Source organism: Cnephaeus nilssonii (genome assembly GCF_951640355.1).
Source record: "Cnephaeus nilssonii genome assembly, chromosome: 24".
NCBI lineage: Eukaryota > Metazoa > Chordata > Mammalia > Chiroptera > Vespertilionidae > Cnephaeus > Cnephaeus nilssonii.
Window position 1 is genome coordinate 6,819,767 of NC_137095.1, and position 17,698 is coordinate 6,837,464.

General features: G+C 55.8%; 1 protein-coding gene across 12 annotated transcripts in view; it reads right to left on the bottom strand.

Moving 5' to 3' along the window:
- Positions 1–516: 516 nt before the first annotated feature.
- The window catches only part of CPEB1 (cytoplasmic polyadenylation element binding protein 1), a 59,391-nt gene continuing 42,209 nt past the window's right edge, over positions 517–17,698 (bottom strand). For 9 of the 12 annotated variants that reach the window (XM_079763981.1, XM_079763977.1, XM_079763973.1 and 6 more), the window contains 9 exons: positions 16,848–17,071; positions 14,473–14,722; positions 12,513–12,626; positions 12,149–12,253; positions 11,154–11,290; positions 7,131–7,329; positions 3,790–3,884; positions 3,201–3,281; positions 517–1,958 (listed from right to left, as the gene is read on the bottom strand). In XM_079763981.1, the coding sequence (XP_079620107.1) occupies positions 1,848–1,958; positions 3,201–3,281; positions 3,790–3,884; positions 7,131–7,329; positions 11,154–11,290; positions 12,149–12,253; positions 12,513–12,626; positions 14,473–14,722; positions 16,848–17,071 (1,316 nt within the window). In that variant the 3' untranslated portion in view covers positions 517–1,847. Of the gene's footprint in view, positions 1,959–3,200; positions 3,282–3,789; positions 3,885–7,130; positions 7,330–9,274; positions 11,049–11,153; positions 11,291–12,148; positions 12,254–12,512; positions 12,627–14,472; positions 14,723–16,847; positions 17,072–17,698 lie in introns of those variants that run through there. The other 3 variants (XM_079763979.1, XM_079763978.1, XM_079763980.1) reach the window with 2 other exon arrangements.

The window sequence follows — 17,698 nt, forward strand, 5'->3', positions numbered from 1 at the left end:
CCCCTAGCTTGTCACACTTGGCCCAGCGGTACCCACCTGCCAGAGAGGCACCTCCACGGTGCACTTGACCACGGAAGTGACCAAGAGTACTTACAGGGGCAGGGGCAGGCCCCCCACATGGTCCCACCATCCACCTGGGCTGGAAACTCATCACCGAAAATCGGAGGAAATGTTTGTTTGGTTTTTTTTTCATTCATTTCAGAGCAGAAGGGAGAGGGAAAGGGAGAGAGAGATAGAAACATCAATGGTGAGAGAGAATCAATGATTGGCCGCTCTGCACACACCCCCACTGGGGATCAAGCTCACAGCCCAGGCATGTGCCCTTGACCGGAATTGAACCCGGGACCCTTCAGTCCGCAGGCTGACACTCTATCCACTGAGCCAAATCGGCCAGGGCGGAAATGTTGAGTTTTTAACTCCAAAATCTTGTTACCCCACTACCCCCCAGCCCCCACCCCTCAGTCACCGAGACAAGAGACAAGAAGAGGAGTCTGCTGCAACGTGTTTATTATGTGCCAAAAAGAAACAACACCACAGCTTACTCCACACATCTGTAGGAGAGTGCAGTCTTGCCTGCATATACTACAATGAGGTAGAGACTTCACACACAGCTTCACAAAACCCACAGAGTAGCTGGGATATGCGACAATGCAAGGTCAGCTCAGCGGGGGGGGGGGGGGGGGGGGGGGGAGGGGGGTGACACTGGTTCTTTGGCACACAGCTTCCCAAAGAGGGGCAAGTCGATTTTTTTTTTTTTTTAAAGAAAGAAAAAGTCAAGTTTTCAAACCTCAGTAGCATGTCCATCCACTGCCACGGTTGCTCCATACATTTCTCAAATCAAAGACACAAGGACACTTGTCCCCTCTGAGAGAAAGGGCCCCTGTGAGCCTCCTGCCCCCACCAGAAAGCAGCCCTTATTAGCTCAGTTACAAAAGAAAGAAGTCCTGCGACTTTGTGATTAAAAACTCCTATCAACCCTCCCCCCCCCCCCAAATAAGTGCAACTTAAGAAGGTGCAATAAACCGTTTAAACCTACATACAGCAGCTGCTCAAACACCTTTTACCGGGTCCAGTTTGCAATTCAAAAACATTTTTTTTTTTCTTGGTTGCAATTTTTTTTTTCTCCCCTCTTCATTCGCAACTGCGAGAAACAGTGACCAGCAGTTCCCAGACACAGATTTGCTATAATGTTAAGAGCTGCCAGGAAAGAAAGAAAAAAAAAACAACAACTCTTGTTCCAAATGACTAAAAAACTATTTTAAGGAGTGTAAAAACGAACCGGTAAAAACCCTTGAGCATAAAATATGAAATATGATTTTGGTTTAAATGAAGAGCAAAGTCTCCTTGTTGTTTACAGTAAAAAACACCAGCTGAACACTCAGTTTATGCCGTTCAGGTGGGGGTTAAATAAATGGAAAGGCACTGTATGGCAACTGCAAGAATGAAACCGAGACCTGCGCATCAGTATTGCAAGGAATGTAAAAAAAAAAAAAAGCGCTTTTAATAAATAAACCTAGATGTAGGCACTGTGTCAATGCCTCCTGGACATGTAATTCTTTTTTTGCTTTTCATTGGCAAAATGAGGAACTAAAATCTGGGAAAACTACAGTCACTTGGAGGGTGAGCCAGAGGGTCCTCGCCCTGGCCCAGCCCCTGAAAACAAACTGGACAAAACTCATTGTGCGTTAATTAGTGCAGAAACAAAGACAGACTCAGCAAGTGCAAAGGTGACGATCTTCCCTTGTCCTCAGGAAGCCGGCCCCCTGGTCGCCAGGTGCCCAGGTGGGGCAGGCCACGGCCTGACCTGCCAGCCACAGGCGCGGCCGGCCCCAGGCAAAGCCGGCTCTCTAGCTGGAATCTCGGTTCTTCTTGTTCCGCATCAGGGGGCTGTGGTGGCGCAGGCCCTCCGTGCTGTGCCGCAGGTGCCAGCAGGTCCGGCAGAAGTACTTGAAGCACACCTGCGTGGAGAAAGGGAGACGGCGCTCGGTGTCAGCTGCAGGCTTCGCGTGCGAGGGAGTGGGGAGACCTGGGGCCTCCGTGGTGCTAGAAGAGAGGGTCTCGGGGAACCTGGAACCCCTAACACAGGCCTGATCGACGCGGGAAACCTGCTACGTTCCCGCAGCTGCCCTGACTTCACCCAACATTCAGGGCGCCCACTGTGTACAGCTTCCCTCGCCCCTCCCTTCTCTCGCCTGCCGCCTGCTATGTGCGAGGACAGCTGAAGACAGTGCTCCAGGTCCCAGGGTAAAGGACATGCCTTCTTCAGCCAAGTGAGGGCAGGTGACAGCACCTGGGGCTCTGTCCCACCTCCTGCTCTGAGCTGTGTAACCTCTGACAAACCACTGACCTCTGAGCAATTACCTAATAATGGAGGGTCCCCCCAAAACCTGTGATGGAGGCTGATCAGAGAGATGCTCGTCCTCAGATCCAAGGCACTGCACACCCTCATCTGGGAACCCAGTTTAACCACCGTCTACCGGGGGCTCCGGACCCCAGCTCTAACCTGGGCTCCAAACACCAGAGTGGACGCACTGCCAGGCCCCAGGCTCCCGCAACACATCACAGAGCAGCTGCACGGCCCACCTGGACACTTGGCAGAAGCAGGGAGTCTCGGCACCCCCCCCCCAAACCCGCTGAGTCACAATCTGCATTTAAACAAGGCCCTCAAACGACGTGCACACACATTCAAGTGTGAGAAGCATTTCTGCTGAAAAACACCCCCTGGGGTGTGCACCGCCACCCAGAAACAGTCAACAAGAAGCTGCTGTGCTGCTGTCTGCCTGAGTCTGACAACTGGGGTACAAACCAGGGATCGACATAAAGCAGCCCAGGGGCCCCGAGTGGGGGAAGAGCAGCCTCGGAGGCCTAAGAATCGGAACACCGCCTGGCTCTCAGGTCCCGCGGACCAGGCCCACCCAGGTTCCCGTCCCCTCAGAGCCCACCGACGATCAGCAGGCCACGTGTCTGCCAACAGCGTGTAAAAGGAGAAGGCCCGGGCGTCAGCGCTCAACTGGAGAGCGTTCCCAAGAGTTTTGGGTCAAACCATCCCAGTGGGCCCCTGGCCTGACCACCAGCGCCTCCGCTGTGCTCAGACAACCACAAGGTGCCCGAGAACCCCAACACTCGGTGTGACGAACCCGGCGTGGCCGTTTTTAATTAAGGGGGACTTCCTAGACACCTCCCGGGCACAGGGGACTCACCTGATCTCGACAGAAGAAAGGGCCAGGCTGAGAATTGCAGAAATGACACAGAGTATCTTCCAGGTAGGGGTCGATCTGAACCTGCCCAAAGCGAGACGGGAGAAGGAAGTGGCTCTACCGCAGGCCAGGCGGCCAGTAGCTGGGAGGGAGGTGGGGCTCTCCGCGGGAATGCAGGGCCCTTCCAGGGTTAAAGGGGCGGAGAGTGTGGAGGCCCCAGGGGACCGATGAGCTCACTGCGCAGGGCCAGGCTGGCAGCCTCTGCAGTCTGGGTGACCACACACATTCCTGCCTGGTCCCCCAGCACACTGCGCCCCCAGTCTCCCACCCAGGAACAGGGAAGTGTTCAGAGGACACAGATCAGGAGAAAGAAGTCAGGGTCCGGCAATGCCACCCAACAGCCCAGCCAGGGAAGGCGCCCCGCAGGCTGGGAAGGCTCAGCAGCCACAGCCCCATCTCCGGAGTCACCACGACCAGGCTCCCCCCAGACCTGAACCCCATGAGTCCCTGGGGCACACCCGGCACAGGGAAGGCTCTGTCTCAGCTTCCCTGGTGGGAACCACCCCGAGGAAGGGACAGGTCAGCCCCTCACCTTCTTGGTGAACTTGGTGGTTTTGATCTCCACAAAAGCAGCACTGATGGCTTTCAGGTAACTGCGTTGATTACTGAAGGTCACGCGACCAGAGCCTGTTGAAGGAACAGCAGAACAAATCCCCTTCTAACGGGTGGGAACGCCCAGCCCTCAGGCTGTGGAGGCCAGAGAACCGTTTGGTCTGGCCCTGCCCAGGCACTGGGGGTGAGTTAACTGTCTGACCAAAGATAACAGGCTAATGTTTAAGCTGATAATTTTTATGGCCCGAGAATGATGTTCTAGCCAAATTCTCCCAAATGTCACTTGTCAACACTCAGGAAACCCTGTTTCTAGACCAGTGATGTCCAATAGAAATGGATTGTGAGCGACTTAGGTAATTTTAAGTTTTCTAGTAGCCACGTTTAAGTGGGGGGTGGGGGGAAAGTTGTGGAATTAACTCTAATATATTTTATTTAACCCAATACATACAAAACCTTATCGTGTGGCACTAGCCGCATTTCCAGTGGCCCAGCAGCCACATTCAGTGGGTGGCTACCGACTCAGATGGCTAGTTGCAGACCACAAAGGCACCAGCCCCACAGGAACACGGGCATGGGGAGGGATGAGCCCTCTGGTGCGGGCAGGGGCACAGGGGAGACTACAGGGCTCAGAGCAAAGCCAAGATTCAGCTAGAGGTCCGGGTGAGGCGTGCGCCCCTGGATCCGGGTGAGGCTGGGTCCTGGGTCCGGGTGAGGTCGCGCCCCTGGGTCCGGGAGAGGCCACGCGCCCTTGGGTCCGGGTGAGGCTGGATCCCGGGACCGGGTGAGGCCGCGCACACCTGGGTCCGGGTGAGGCCACACGCCCCGGGGCCTGGGTGATGCTGGGTCCCAGGTCCGGGTGAGGCCGCGTGCCCCTGAGTCCGGGTGAAGCCGCACCCCTGCGTCTGGGCGAGACCAAACCAGAGGGAGTCGGACCTGCATTACCACCATTCGTCCACCATCCAGAACTGAAAAGTCAGTGCCGACATGTACACATAAGGAACTGGTGGACATTGAAATTGGGTCTCAAAAGAACTGTTGGTCCAGAAAGAAACTTACTACAGACTGATTCATTTGCCTGTCAGCATAACTATTATTGCTCATCTCACATTCGGTTCTTATAAATATACTAGAGGCCTGGTGCATGAAATTCGTGCACGGAAGGGGGTTGTCCCTCAGCCCAGCCTGTACCCTCGCCAATATGGGACCCCTCAAGGGATGTCCAACTGCCCGTTTAGGCCCGATCCTAAACGGGCAGTCAGACATCCCTCTCACAATCCAGGACTGCTGGCTCCCAACTGCTCGCCTGCCTGCCTTCCTGATTGCCCCTAACCGCTTCTGCCTGCCAGCCTGATCACCCCTAACCACTCTGCTGCCAGCCTGTTTGCCCCCAACTTCCCTCCTCTGCCGGCCTGGTCACCCCTAACTGCCCTCTCCTGCAGGGTGATCACCTCCAACTGCCCTCCCTTGCAGGCCGGGTGCTTCCCAACTGCCCTCTCCTGCTAGCCATCTTGTGGTGGCCATCTTGTGTCCACATGGGGGCAGGATCTTTGACCACATGGGGGCAGCGATATTGTGTGTTGCAGTGATGATCAATCTGCAGATTACTCTTTTATTAGATAGGATAGAGGCCTGGTACAGGGGTGGGGGCCAGCTGGTTTGCCCTGAAGGGCGTCTGGGATCAGGTGGAGGTTCCCTTGGGGCGTGGGGCGGCCTGAGCAAGGGGCCTGTGGTGGTTTGAAGGCTGGCCACGCCCCCTGGCAACCCAAGCAGAGGCCCTGGTATCTCGAATTTATTTTCCTTTTACAATTGAAACTTTGTAGCCTGGAGCGGAGCCAAGCCTGGGGCTCCCTCTGAGGCTGGCAGCCATTTGTGTTGGGGTTATAATTGAAACTTTGTTGCCTTAAGCGGGTGGGCCCGGCCAGGGTGTGCGGAAAGCTTTGCTTCCCCTGTTGCTGGCGGCAACCCTGGCCTGCTCTCTCAAGCTCCATTCTGCCGCCATTTGTTTGAATTTGTTTACCTTCTATAATTGAAACTTTGTAGCTTGAGTGGAGGCTTAGGCCTGGCCAGGGCAGGCGGAAAGCTTGGCTTCCTCTGTTACCTAGGAAACCTTGCTCTCTGTGGCTGTAGCCATCTTGGTTTGGGTTAATTTGCATGCTCGCTCTGATTGGATGGTGGGCGTGGCTTGTGGGTGTGTCGGAGGTATGATCAATTTGCATATTTGTCTATTATTAGATAGGATTCCTAGTAACACATGATCTCACTCATCTAGGGGAAATGATGAACAACATAGATTGATGAACAAGAACAGACCCAGAAACAAGGAGGCATCGATCGGACTGTCGGGCCTCAGAGGGAGGGTAAGGGAGGGTGGGGGTCGGGGGGAGAGATCAACCAAAGGACTTGTGTGCATGCATACGAGCCTAACCAATGGTTAAGGACAACAGGGGGGTGGGTGCATCCATGGGGAGGGGTGGGGGATGGGAATGGGGGGATGAGGACAAATATGTGACACCTCAATCAATAAAGAAATTTAAATTATAAATAAATAAATAAATAAATAAATAAATAAATAAATAAAAGATTCAGCTAGAGCCCCTCTCTGAAGGTGGGCCCAGCAGCCACACCCTCGTCCGAGGTCCCCGAGACCAGGCCGGGAGCCGGGAGAGCCTCGTCCTGCCAAGGGCCCCCTCCGCCGGCCCCGCAGAAGGCCGCTCTCTCTGGGGTGCGGCACGACGGCACCAATACACACGGCTCCCCCCCCCCCCGACCAGGCGTGTGGAGAGTGGGTCAGCCACGTCCCGATCACGAAGTTCAGGCTCTGCTCCACCTCCAACCGGCCCCCGCGATTCCAGTGCAGCGTCTGGAAGTGACCTGCCTGCTCAGAGGGGCTGACCAGGACCCAGTGGCTGGGCCCGGACTGCCCTGGGCTGGGGTCACCCACCGTTCTCCCTCAGCCTGACTGGGCTCTGCCCCTGCACAGGACCCCTTAATAAAGGAAGCCAGGCAAGTTCAGGAAAGAACTGGCCTCTTAGTGAAACAGGACCTGTTGTCTGCCCCACACGGTTTGGCTCTGAGCTTCCCACCCCAGTTCCTGTCCCACTTTCACCTCCTAGGCCCCTGCCTCTATGTGCTCCCCCCTCACGGGAGGTGGGGGAGGGCGGGGGCAGAGGGTGGCTCAGCTGGAAAAAGACGCTCTGCTGCCGGGATGCGTCCATCCGCAGCCCCGGGTCAGGCCTCCCTCTCGCTCCCACGGGAAGTATCACCATCGTGGGCGACCCCCCGGGGGCCGCACGCTCCCCCACACGGCAGCGGGACACTCACCAATGGGATACTTGTACGTATCGGTGTCGATCCCGGCGTACACCACTCCTCCAAACAGGTCGTTCAGGATGGCCGCCAGGGCCTCGGCATTGAGCATCCCGTGCAGGGCGCCCACGAACACCGTCCTGCGGAGGTCCAGTCTATGAGACGGGTTCCGCAAAAAGTTGCTGTCGGCCAAGACCCAGGGGATCACTTGCACCTGGAAAAGCACGCCAAGGTGTGTCACGCTGGCCGGGATCCAGGCCGGCTCCTGCGGGGAGAGGCACGGCTCCTGGCCTGGCTGGCCCGGCACACAGGCCTCCCTCTCCCAGCCCAGCCAGCGTTGGCTGTCACTGAGTCCATGTGTCCAAATGCAGCCCCTCATCCTGGGGAGCAAGCGAAGCAGTAGCAAACGGTCACCCGTGTGGGTCCGACAGAGGGCCGTGGACTCTGAGGCGCAGAGAGCAGGGCCAGAGTCCCAGGAGCCTAAGGGTTCGCAGGGAGACTTAAGGGCAGGAGCTGGAGGCAGAGGCCGGGGCGCTTAAGGTACGCGGTGGCCACTGGCCCGGGTGCCAGCGCCGGGGGCGTGACAGAGGCAGGCAGGGGCCCCTCACGGAAGCTCACAGAGCAGATCAGCACCAGGGCAGGAGCGGACCACGTCTCTGCCTCGGCCACGACCTGGCGGAGCAGGCCGGGATCCACAGGGAAGTGCAGACTCTGGTGTTCTGGAAGATGAGTGTGTAAAGACCTAAAAGGCTGCCTCAAAGCAGGAAGAGATGAGGTGGAAACCAGCAAAAGGCAGAAGCGAAGGAGGTTCGGAGGATGGAGAGGCAGCCCTGCAGGGGCCAGGGCACCGGGAGCACCGCCATGGGCCGCCAAGCCCGGAAGACCCGCCTACAGAGCCTGGGCCCGGGCGTGTGGGACGACCAGGAGGAACCTGGCCAGGGTCCAGGCCTGGATGGCCCTGGAAGAGAGGGCCTGGCAGAAGTTACCCAGAGCCCATTTCACGAGGAGATGCAAAAGCCCACTCTGCTTTGTCCACTCCCACGGGAGGTGCCACCATCTTGGTCCACATGCCAAGGGCCACCAGGCTCTCCAAGCTTTTTCTTACACTAAACAGACCAGTGAGGACCACAGGACATTCCCGAAGGCAGGCCCAGGGAGGCGGGCCAAGCAGGCAGGAGCCTGGAGAGTGAGTCTGAAGGTAAGAGCAGAGCCCAAAGGTGAATAATGTATCTGATCCGGAAAGAAGAGAGGAGGGAGTCAGATGCTGACCACACGGTGGTGGGAAGGGACCTGAGGGAAGTAGAAGAGGCAGAGCGACAGGGCAGCCTATGGTCAGCACACCAAGACAGAGGCTAAGTCACAGCAGGGCAATGAGGGAAGAAGGGACAGGACGGAAGCGGCCGGGCACGGAGGGGGCTGAGTGGCCTGGGCACGGCTCCGCAGCCTGCCACTGGGAAAGCAGGACAGGCAGAGGAGCATGCTCACCACGTCCTAGGATACAAGAAGGGGTCACTGCATGGGCCTCAGCGGAGAGAACGGAGAGGAGGGGGGAGCTCTGGGTCACTGAGGGCAGCCAGAGGATGAACCTGCCCTGTGACTAAGACAAAACGTGACTGGACACCAGGAAACAGCTATAAAACAAAGAGCCAGCTTCATGAAATGCCTTATTTTTTCTTTAGAATATATACATACTAGAGGCCTGGTGCACGAAATTCGTGCACGGGGGGGAGGGTTGTGTCCCTCAGCCCAGCCTGCACCCTCTCCAGTCTGGGACCCCTTGAGGGATGTCTGGCTGCCCATTTAGGGCAGCTGGAGATCCCTCTCACAATCCAGGACTGCTGGCTCCCAACCACTCGCCTGCCTGCCTTCCTTATTGCCCCTAACTGCCCTCCCCTGCAGGCCTGGTCACCCCTAACTGCCCTCCCCTGCAGGCCTGGGTCCCCCACAACTGCCCTTCCCTGCAGGCCTGGTCGCCCCCAACTTCCCTCCTCTGCTGGCCTGGTCACCCCTAACTGCCCTCCCCTGCAGGCTTGATCGCCCCCAACTGCCCTCCCTTGCAGGCCTGGTCCCTCCCAACTGCCCTCCCCTGCTGGCCATCTGTGGCAGCCATCTTGTGTCCACATGGGAGCAGCCATCTTTGACCACATGGGGGCAGCTATCTTGTGTGTTGGAGTGACGGTCAATTTGCATTACTCTTATTAAATAGGATGTTAAGTGTGCGTGTGTGTATATGTATGTATATCTACACTAATAAAAGAGAAAGATGCAAATTGACTGTACCTTTGCGACGCCCACCAGCCAATCAGGAGTATGCAAATTAACCCAACAAAGATGGTGGGTTAATTTGCATACACAGGCGCCCAGTGGATGGGGGCGGGACGCTTGCATCACCACCAGGGCAACGACGCAGGCGTTCCACACCGCCCCAGCTGCTCAGGGCTCTGGGCAGCTCCGGGCCGGAGCAAAGACTGTGCCGGCAGCCAGGGTAAGGAAGGCCCATTCTGCACGAATCTTCGTGCATCAGGCGTCTAGTGTATATATATACACACACACATACATACCGAGTGGCCAGATTATTATGATCTGGCCACTCAGTTTATTTGTATCTCAAATGGGTACCAAAAGTATTCTAGACTTTTGCTGGAGATCAACCACCTATTTGCCCTGAGCTTTCTATCAGCCGGTGCAAAGGGGAAAACGAATCAGGTGCACGATTTATAGTATCTTTGATATCAAATAAATGAGGTGCTCAGGAGAAGTACACTGAGTGGCCAGGTTATTATGCGTTCAGAGATCATAATAATCTGGCCACTCAGAGTGAGTGAGTGTGTGTGTGACCAGAATCAAACCTGGGATCTTTCAGTCCGCAGGCCGACGCTGTATCCACTGAGCCAAACCAGGTAGGGCACGTGCCTTATTTTAATTCTGATGAGACCACCTCAATAAAAGACATTTCCCCCCTTACCCTACAGATTTTACTTTCTAGAGCAGTTTTAGGTTCACAGCAAAGCTAAGCTAAAGTAGAGTTCCCTCATACGCCTGCGCCCCCACCCTCGCCAGCTCAGCCCCCCCCCCCCCCACAGGGTGCATTTGGTAGTCAGGGAACCTCTGTGGCCACGTCACTGCCACCCCAAGCCAGAGTTCACATTAGGGTTCACTCTTAGTGTTGGATGCTATGGGTCTGACATGTGTGTAAGGACATGTATTAACCTTTATAGGATCACACAGAGGTGTTTTACCGCCTTAAAGACCCTCCGTGCCACCTATTCATCAGTCCCCTCCCCAGGACCCTGGCAACTGCGCCTCTTCTTGCTAACATAGGCATTTCAATCCCCCATTGGACAGAGGAGGAAACGACGTTTCAGAGATGCTAAACATCTAGTCCAATGTCACAGCAGGGACATGTTCTGGGACCAGAATTTTAAAAAACAGCAGCACTGGTCCCTCAGCTCAGCAACCCCCTTTAAGATATGTGAGGGCATGGTGGGCCCTCGTGACCTCAAGGGCGTTTTGAGCTCAGGAACCAGTGCTGTTTTCAGAATCTGTTTCTCAAACACCACCCGCTTGCTAGAACCGCGTGGGGAGCTCCCCCACACTGACGCAGCGAGTCTAAGAAGGGCCCGAACACGCAGCGAGGTACGGGTAGGGAATCGGGGCTAGAGAGCCCTGATGCGGAGGGCACGCAGGCCGATACAGAAAGGGGGTGAGGAGAGAGATCACCCGTGGGGGGAACCACACGCTAGCAAAGGGCGGGAGAGACGCAGGGACCCCGGTGGGTGTGGGCCGCAGACTTACCCACCACGGGCCGGAAGGTGGCTGGGAGTCAGTTTGACCTCCATGGGCAGGAGACACACATACCATAAAGACCCAAAGGTCACTTTCTTCTTCTTCTTCTTTTTTTTTAATGGAATTGAGAGTATTTTGCTGTATTTGCTCTGAGGCAGGAGGAGCGTCTTGCCTCGGTCGTGTCCTCCCAGCCCAGGGAAACTGGCCTCTTAGGCCAGCGGCCGGACCCGAGAGGACGCAGCGCTCACTCACCTCCTTGCAGCGCATCCTTCGGCTGGACATCTTGAAGTAGTATTCGCTCAGGCCGTCGGGGCTCAGCGGGTCGTGCGAGCAAGCCTGCAGCAAGGCCCGCACGGACTTCTCCAGTTCGAAGACCAGGTACACGTACCCTATTCCCAACGAAAGAGAGAGGGCTTTAGCAACCCTCGGCCCCTCCTCAGCCTCGGTTCTGCAGCTCTTGGTTCCAGAGAGGTGGCCTCGTGCGTGTCCTGCTCCTGGGAAGTCTTGGTGAAGGGAGCCCCTGCTCTGCCCGAGCCCAGGCCCGGGGGGGGCGGGGGGGCCGGCGGGGACCTCCCCACCCGAGCTGGGGGAGGTCGGCAAGGCAGGACAGGGCCTGTCAAACAACATAGCCTTTAACCCGACCGGAGCACGTGTTCCTGACCAGGGGAAGGCGGGGGGTGGGGGGGGGGAACGGCAGCAGGTCTGCAGCCGACCTCCTGGGTGGGGGCGCTGCTCTAGAAGCCTAGTTACCACTGGCCCAGTTCCCAGGGACATTGCCAGGGGAGACAGGGAGGGTGAAAATAGCACCTGCCTCCTTTCTACAGGGAAGGGCTCTCATTTCAGACCAGTGAGGGATCGGAGGCTCGGGCCTCATTCCTGCCAACTCCAAAGGGAGCTCAGAATGAGGTCAGCGACCACGTAACGGGGCAGGGGGGCAGGTAATGGGGGGGGGCTTGCGAATGCCTTGCTCTGAGAGGGAAGCGGCTGGGTGCAGGTGGGGGAGGGCACAGGAAGTGTCACACGGGGTTTCAGAGGCAGCTCCCACTGCAGGTCAGTTTGGACAGACGGACCGTTAGCTCAGAACAACAGAGGGGGGGTGCTAGTTGGGGAGCAGTGCTGACGGTGGAAAGCTGTGCGCTCCAGGTGCCTACACCACGGTACCAGCATGCAGCAGTGACATCCCAGCATCCCTCAGTGCAATTATGTGCCAGGGGGGAAAGAAAAAGCTCCTACCATGTCTGTATTACCTTTAGGCCTATTACCTTTGGGAGGACACCGGGGGTGCTTGCCATCTTTACCAGGCCACTCCACACTCAGAGAGCCAAAAACACGGAAGGTGTTAATCAATCCAGCTGCGAAGAGAGAGAAGAGAGTGGTGGGCTGAGGCACACCCTCCCCAGGGGGCCCGGCTCTCCCAGGCTCATCCAGCCCCACAAACAACTCTGAGAGGACCCGGGTCTCAGGGGCAGGCGCAAGTACCAACAAGAGCACGACGGGAGTCGATGAAGTGCCCCTCCCTCAGGGCTCCTGGAGCGCCCTGAGCTCAGAGGTCAGCCCGGCCTCCAGCCCCAGCGCCATGCTCCTGAAGCAGGCGGTCTGGAGGCAGCTCACCTTCCGTAATATCCCAAGGAACACCTCCTAGGAACACTTTGCAGCAGTAGACAGGGTTCTTATAGTTCCGTGGAGGAAGCTGACCACTCCAGGTACAGGTAGCTTCATTCATAGCTTTGGTGGAAGAGAAAGAGAAACAGGGGTCAGAGAATCACTGCCCTCCCCTGGGGTCAAGGTGTCCAGGAAGAGCTGGACAGGCCCCAGGTGCAGCCAGGCCTGTGTCAAGGAAACCAAGCCTCATGTCCACTCAGGCGATGACATGACATGAAGTCATTCCCTAAAAGGCCCAGGCCCAATAGCCGGGAGAAGGCGGGAAAACTTACACCTCACCATGTCAGCCCAGCTCTGGTCACGAATTCTGTCTCCACGAAAACTGAGGGATGTGTAGGTAAAAATGGTCACAACCCAAGCTGTTTCAAACACGTAACTGGTAACTTAACCACAAAGCAGTTTTGTGTAGTCATGGCTTACAACGCTAATTGAAATAAAATTACTTGAATGTAAACAGAACAATTTTGTGTACGAGATCCCAAAGGCTGACTGGTCCACATGGGCCTTATCCCCACACGTTCACACAAGAAACATTTGCCTCTCCTTTCCCTGCCTTTGCTCTGAACTCATCCATCACGGAAGTTCGGACCCTGCCAATAAAACCCCCCACTAGCAGCCCAACAAGACCAGAGTCCCAGCTGTTCCCAAGCCAGAACTAGGCCCCCCCACTCACAGCTATCTGTGTGACGCCCCAACAAACATCGGGCCTTCCTTAGATAATGGACCCCCGGCCCCTCAGCATCCAAGGTATGTCAGTGACAAGCCTGTCCCACCCCATTGTGATGTGTCTGACTCCGACTCAAAACTCCTTGGCTGCCCTTCTGATCGGCCCTACATTTTCTGGAGGCTCAGTTCTTGGTCACCAATTCGGCCTTCTAGCGGTCTTTAATGCTGTCCCCACTCGGTCTGTGCTGTTCCAGATCCGGGAGTGACCTCGTGGGCATGGCCAGGCCTTGCCCACTGCACTCCCCGCCGTAGCACCGGGACAGAGAGCCAAGGAAACCAAGCTTCCTGTCCACTCGGGCGATGACATGACATGGAGCCATTCCCTAAAGGCCCAGGCCCAACATGCCAGCAAGAAACTGGCAACCATCAGCAATGGTCAGTGCGTAACAGAACTCGATATAACGGCCATGTCCAAACACATGGTAACGTCCCTTCACAGGAAACAGCGGCACTGGAGAAAGTGCAAAGATGGGCGGCCGAGGCCACAAAGTAGACAGGGCAGCGGCACTATCAGGAGAATGAGATCAGGTCCAGCTCTGTGAGCAGAAAGTCACTGACGCCTCTGGAGACACAGGGAAGGGAGACACTGAACGCCGGTCCAGTCATCAGCTCAGCACCTCCGAACCGGGGTCGGTGGGCGCCTGACGCCTCGGTAAACACTGACTGTGTGACTTCTGAGTAGGGGCGGAAGATGACAAACAGATGCAGTGCGTATTTCAGCTCAGGTAAATGACGGAGCTGAGGTCTGTGGGAGACCAGGACACCTGGGGACACCCCTTACCTTAGAGGCTGCCCACCCCAGTGTCCCCAAGTTTACCCATCGGAAAGCCTCGGGGAAGAAAGCTCCTGCCTCCGAGTTAGGAAGGGGGAGGGAGACAAAGCCCTGAGCATCACGCCCAGGGTTCCCCGTGGGAGAATCAACAGGGACGGCTGCGCACGGCCAGTCTCCACAGTCTCCAGGGAAACACACAGGTGAGAGGGATCCAACGCTCACCACACGGCCCTGCACGCAGGTCACCGCTCCCTCCTGCCCGCCAGCCTGGAAGAATCCCTGACTGTCCCCCGCAGCACTTACTCCCGAGGACAGACGGTGCTCTGCAGATCCAGGGACTTCACCGCACAGCCCAGTCCTCTTCCAGTCAGGTCCCCTGTCGGGCCCAGGCCTGCCCACGGCCACACTCACCTGCCGCCTGCCGGTGCAGCCGGGCCTCTCTCTCTATGCTGAAGAGGTCTTTGGGGGCTTCCAGGTCCCAGGAAGGCCACACGGAAGCTCCTGGCCATCTCTTCGACGCACTGGTTGGGGAGGGAGTGGCAGCGGCGAGAGCAGCTTGCTCTTGGTCCATCTGGGACCCAATCCCCATCTTTAAGGAATCTCTGGGGCCACCCCCTGTCAGAGACAGGAAGGGCAGAGGGGAGGAGATGCGAAGGCTTGACTGGGGGAGGAAAAGGGAGACAGGTTTTCAGAGGACAGTCTGGTTTTAAGAGGAAAAACTGCACTGCAGAAATTATGAAAAATACCATTAAGCATTGGGTCTGCTTTCTTCCAGACTTTCTCCCTAAGCATTTTCTTAAAATATATTTTATTGATTTTTTTACAGAGAGGAAGGGAAAGAGATAGTTAGAAACATCGATGAGAGAAACATTGATCAGCTGCCTCCTGCACACCTCCTACTGGGGATGTGCCCGCAACCAAGGTACATACCCTTGACCGGAATCGAACCTGGGACCCTTCAGTCCACAGGCCGATGCTCTATCCACTGAGCCAAACCGGTTAGGGCCCTAAGCATTTTTAAGATGAGTTGACCTACCCTAATTTAAACAAATTATTTTGTCCCCAAGTCAACATTTTTTTTTTCATTTTGCCAATCTTTGTAAACATTTTAAATTAATTTACGTTATTCTATTTAGGGGACAAGCTACATTTCCCTGACCTATTGCCCCACTGATGAACATTCAAATACTCTCGCAGTTTTCAGGGCTATAAATAAGTACTTTAAGATGTAGCTTCATATCTTGTGTTTTCTTTGGTCAGATTCCTAGGTCTAGAATCAACATGCTTTCTATTGCGGGGCGGGGGGGTTCTATCAGAAATATGTAAGAACACGGGGTTTACTCTAAGCTTGTGCCAAAGCTTTAAATTCTACTGGTTTCAGTGGGTAAAGTAATATCACATTATCGTAAAAACAAACTAAATAATCACTCAACAGAATATGTTCTAAAAGTTCAAAATACTGCCTCTATTCCCTCTACTGTGAGGAGTGAGGTATCTGGGGACGTTCTATTTTCCTTTAAATGTTTTTATTGACTTTTAGAGAGAGAGGAAGGGAGAGGGAGAGATAGAAACACTGATGAGAGAGAATCATCATCGATTGACCTCCTCCTGCATGTCCACTACCTACTGGGGATCGAGCCCAAAACTCGGGCAATGTGCCCTGGTCGGGAATTAAACAGGGACCTTCTGGTTCATGGCTCGACGCTCAACCACTGAGCCACAGGGGCCAGGCCTGAGGAAATTCTTTCAACAAAACCCAAAAGATTAAAGCTTTATGAGGCAAATTTCCAAGACTGAGCCCCCACCTAAAGGCCGTAACTAGAAGCACGTCATCTCACCCCATTTACAGGAGGAAACGGCGGCCCAGGGTAGCAGAGCCCACCGCGGGGACCCCTCTGGGAGCAGCCTGAGCCAGGGCGAGGGGAGCAGGAGTGCCAGCTCATGCTCCGGGTGAGCGGACAGACCACCAGGTGGGTGCTAACGGCCGGGCTATGAATGGGAAACTGTACCCACGACCAGGGTGACCAGTCCTGGGTGTGGAAGGGAAGAGGTAGGGACCCAGAGTAGAGGCCGGATGAGGAGGCTGCTGAGGCTGCACGGCATTGTGCTCCTGCCCCTTACAGGCCCTGGGCGCCCTGAGGAGCCTGGGGGCCACGTTAACACAGGGCAGCATGTCACAGGTGCACAGTGGCCTCAGACGGAGAGCCGGCATGGGGCAGGAAAGGCTTTAGGAGCCGGGGCAGTCAGGTCTGGGTTAAAGCCCTGGCCCTGCCCATGACAGGCACACCGGGCGGTGCGGCGGGTCTGGCTCCAGACCACTGCAAGAAAGCCAGTCACCACCGCTTTGGCTGGCGGAGGGTCTTGCCTTGGTTTGTCAACAACTGCAACACCTGGGTAGCGCAGTAAAACAGAGCATGCCCATAATTTAAAAATCACCACTTAAGAATTTTGAGATATCATACATAAAGGCACACAAACGATACTGTGTGAAGGCTAAAGAAAACCCTGTGTAGGCCAGGAATCAGAACTCGGCTAGGACTCCCATGTTTGCCGGTGAAGTAACTGCGACCCAAGGGCTCTTGGAGTAACTCATAAAAAGTGTCTTGGGCTCAGGTCCTGAAATGCATCACCCAGTGGTGGGTGTACAAGGCATCCCCTATTCTGTCGAGGACGAAAAGCTCTGTATGTGCCCACCATGGCCTCCACACCTCCCAGCATCCTAGTGGGCACGTGCCCCCTGCCAAGCACGCTGGCCCTCCCACCCCACACCCCAACAAGCGACATACAATCAAGTCTGAGAAATGATCTGATCCGGAGCTCAAGCCACTGGTGTCTGAGTCCGAGGGGCTGCAGGAGCGGGAGTCCAAGATGGGCCTCGTGTCCACGCGGGAGCCTCTGACCGAGGGTGCTGGGAACTTGTCCACGTCACATCCAAGGGGGTCCAGTGGTAAGAAGCTCAAGGGGGGCTTCCCCAGGACACTGCCCAGTGGGTTGTGGAGCATGCTCAGTACTAGGAAGGAAAAATAAAGGAAGTCCTGTGACTTCTTAGTTTTCTTCCCAGGCAACAGCCCTCCCTTCTTCTCCCACAGCCACGCAACAGGACACGCTGAGGCACAGCCACTGAAAGCACGACAGAACCACAGTTCGCGTGTCCCGAGCACATCCAGTACCGACACTGGCCTCCCAGGGCCTGTAAGGGGCAGTTACAGGACAGCTTTGTGAAGCCCGGAGGTCCTGCTGTCTCAAAGCAACAAAACTCCAGCTCTTGCCTGACTGGCGTGGCTCAGTGGCTGAGCGTCAGCCTATGAACTAGGTGGTCACGGTTCGATTCCAGTCAGGTCACATGCCCGGGTTGCGGGTTTGATCCCCAGTAGGGGGCCTGCAGGAGGCAGCTGATTGATGATTCTCTCTCATCACTGATGTTTCTGTCTCCCTCTCCCTTCCTCTCTGAAAGCAATAAAAAATATATTTTAAAAAGACTAACAACAACAAAGCTCCAGCAATCTGACACCTAGGCTTAGGGGTCAGTGCCAGCATTTGGGGAACTCTGTGCCACTGGGGACCCTGGTCATAGCTATTTTTTTAAAATATATTTTTATTGATTTCAGAGAGGAAGTTTAGAGAGGTAGGGAGAAGG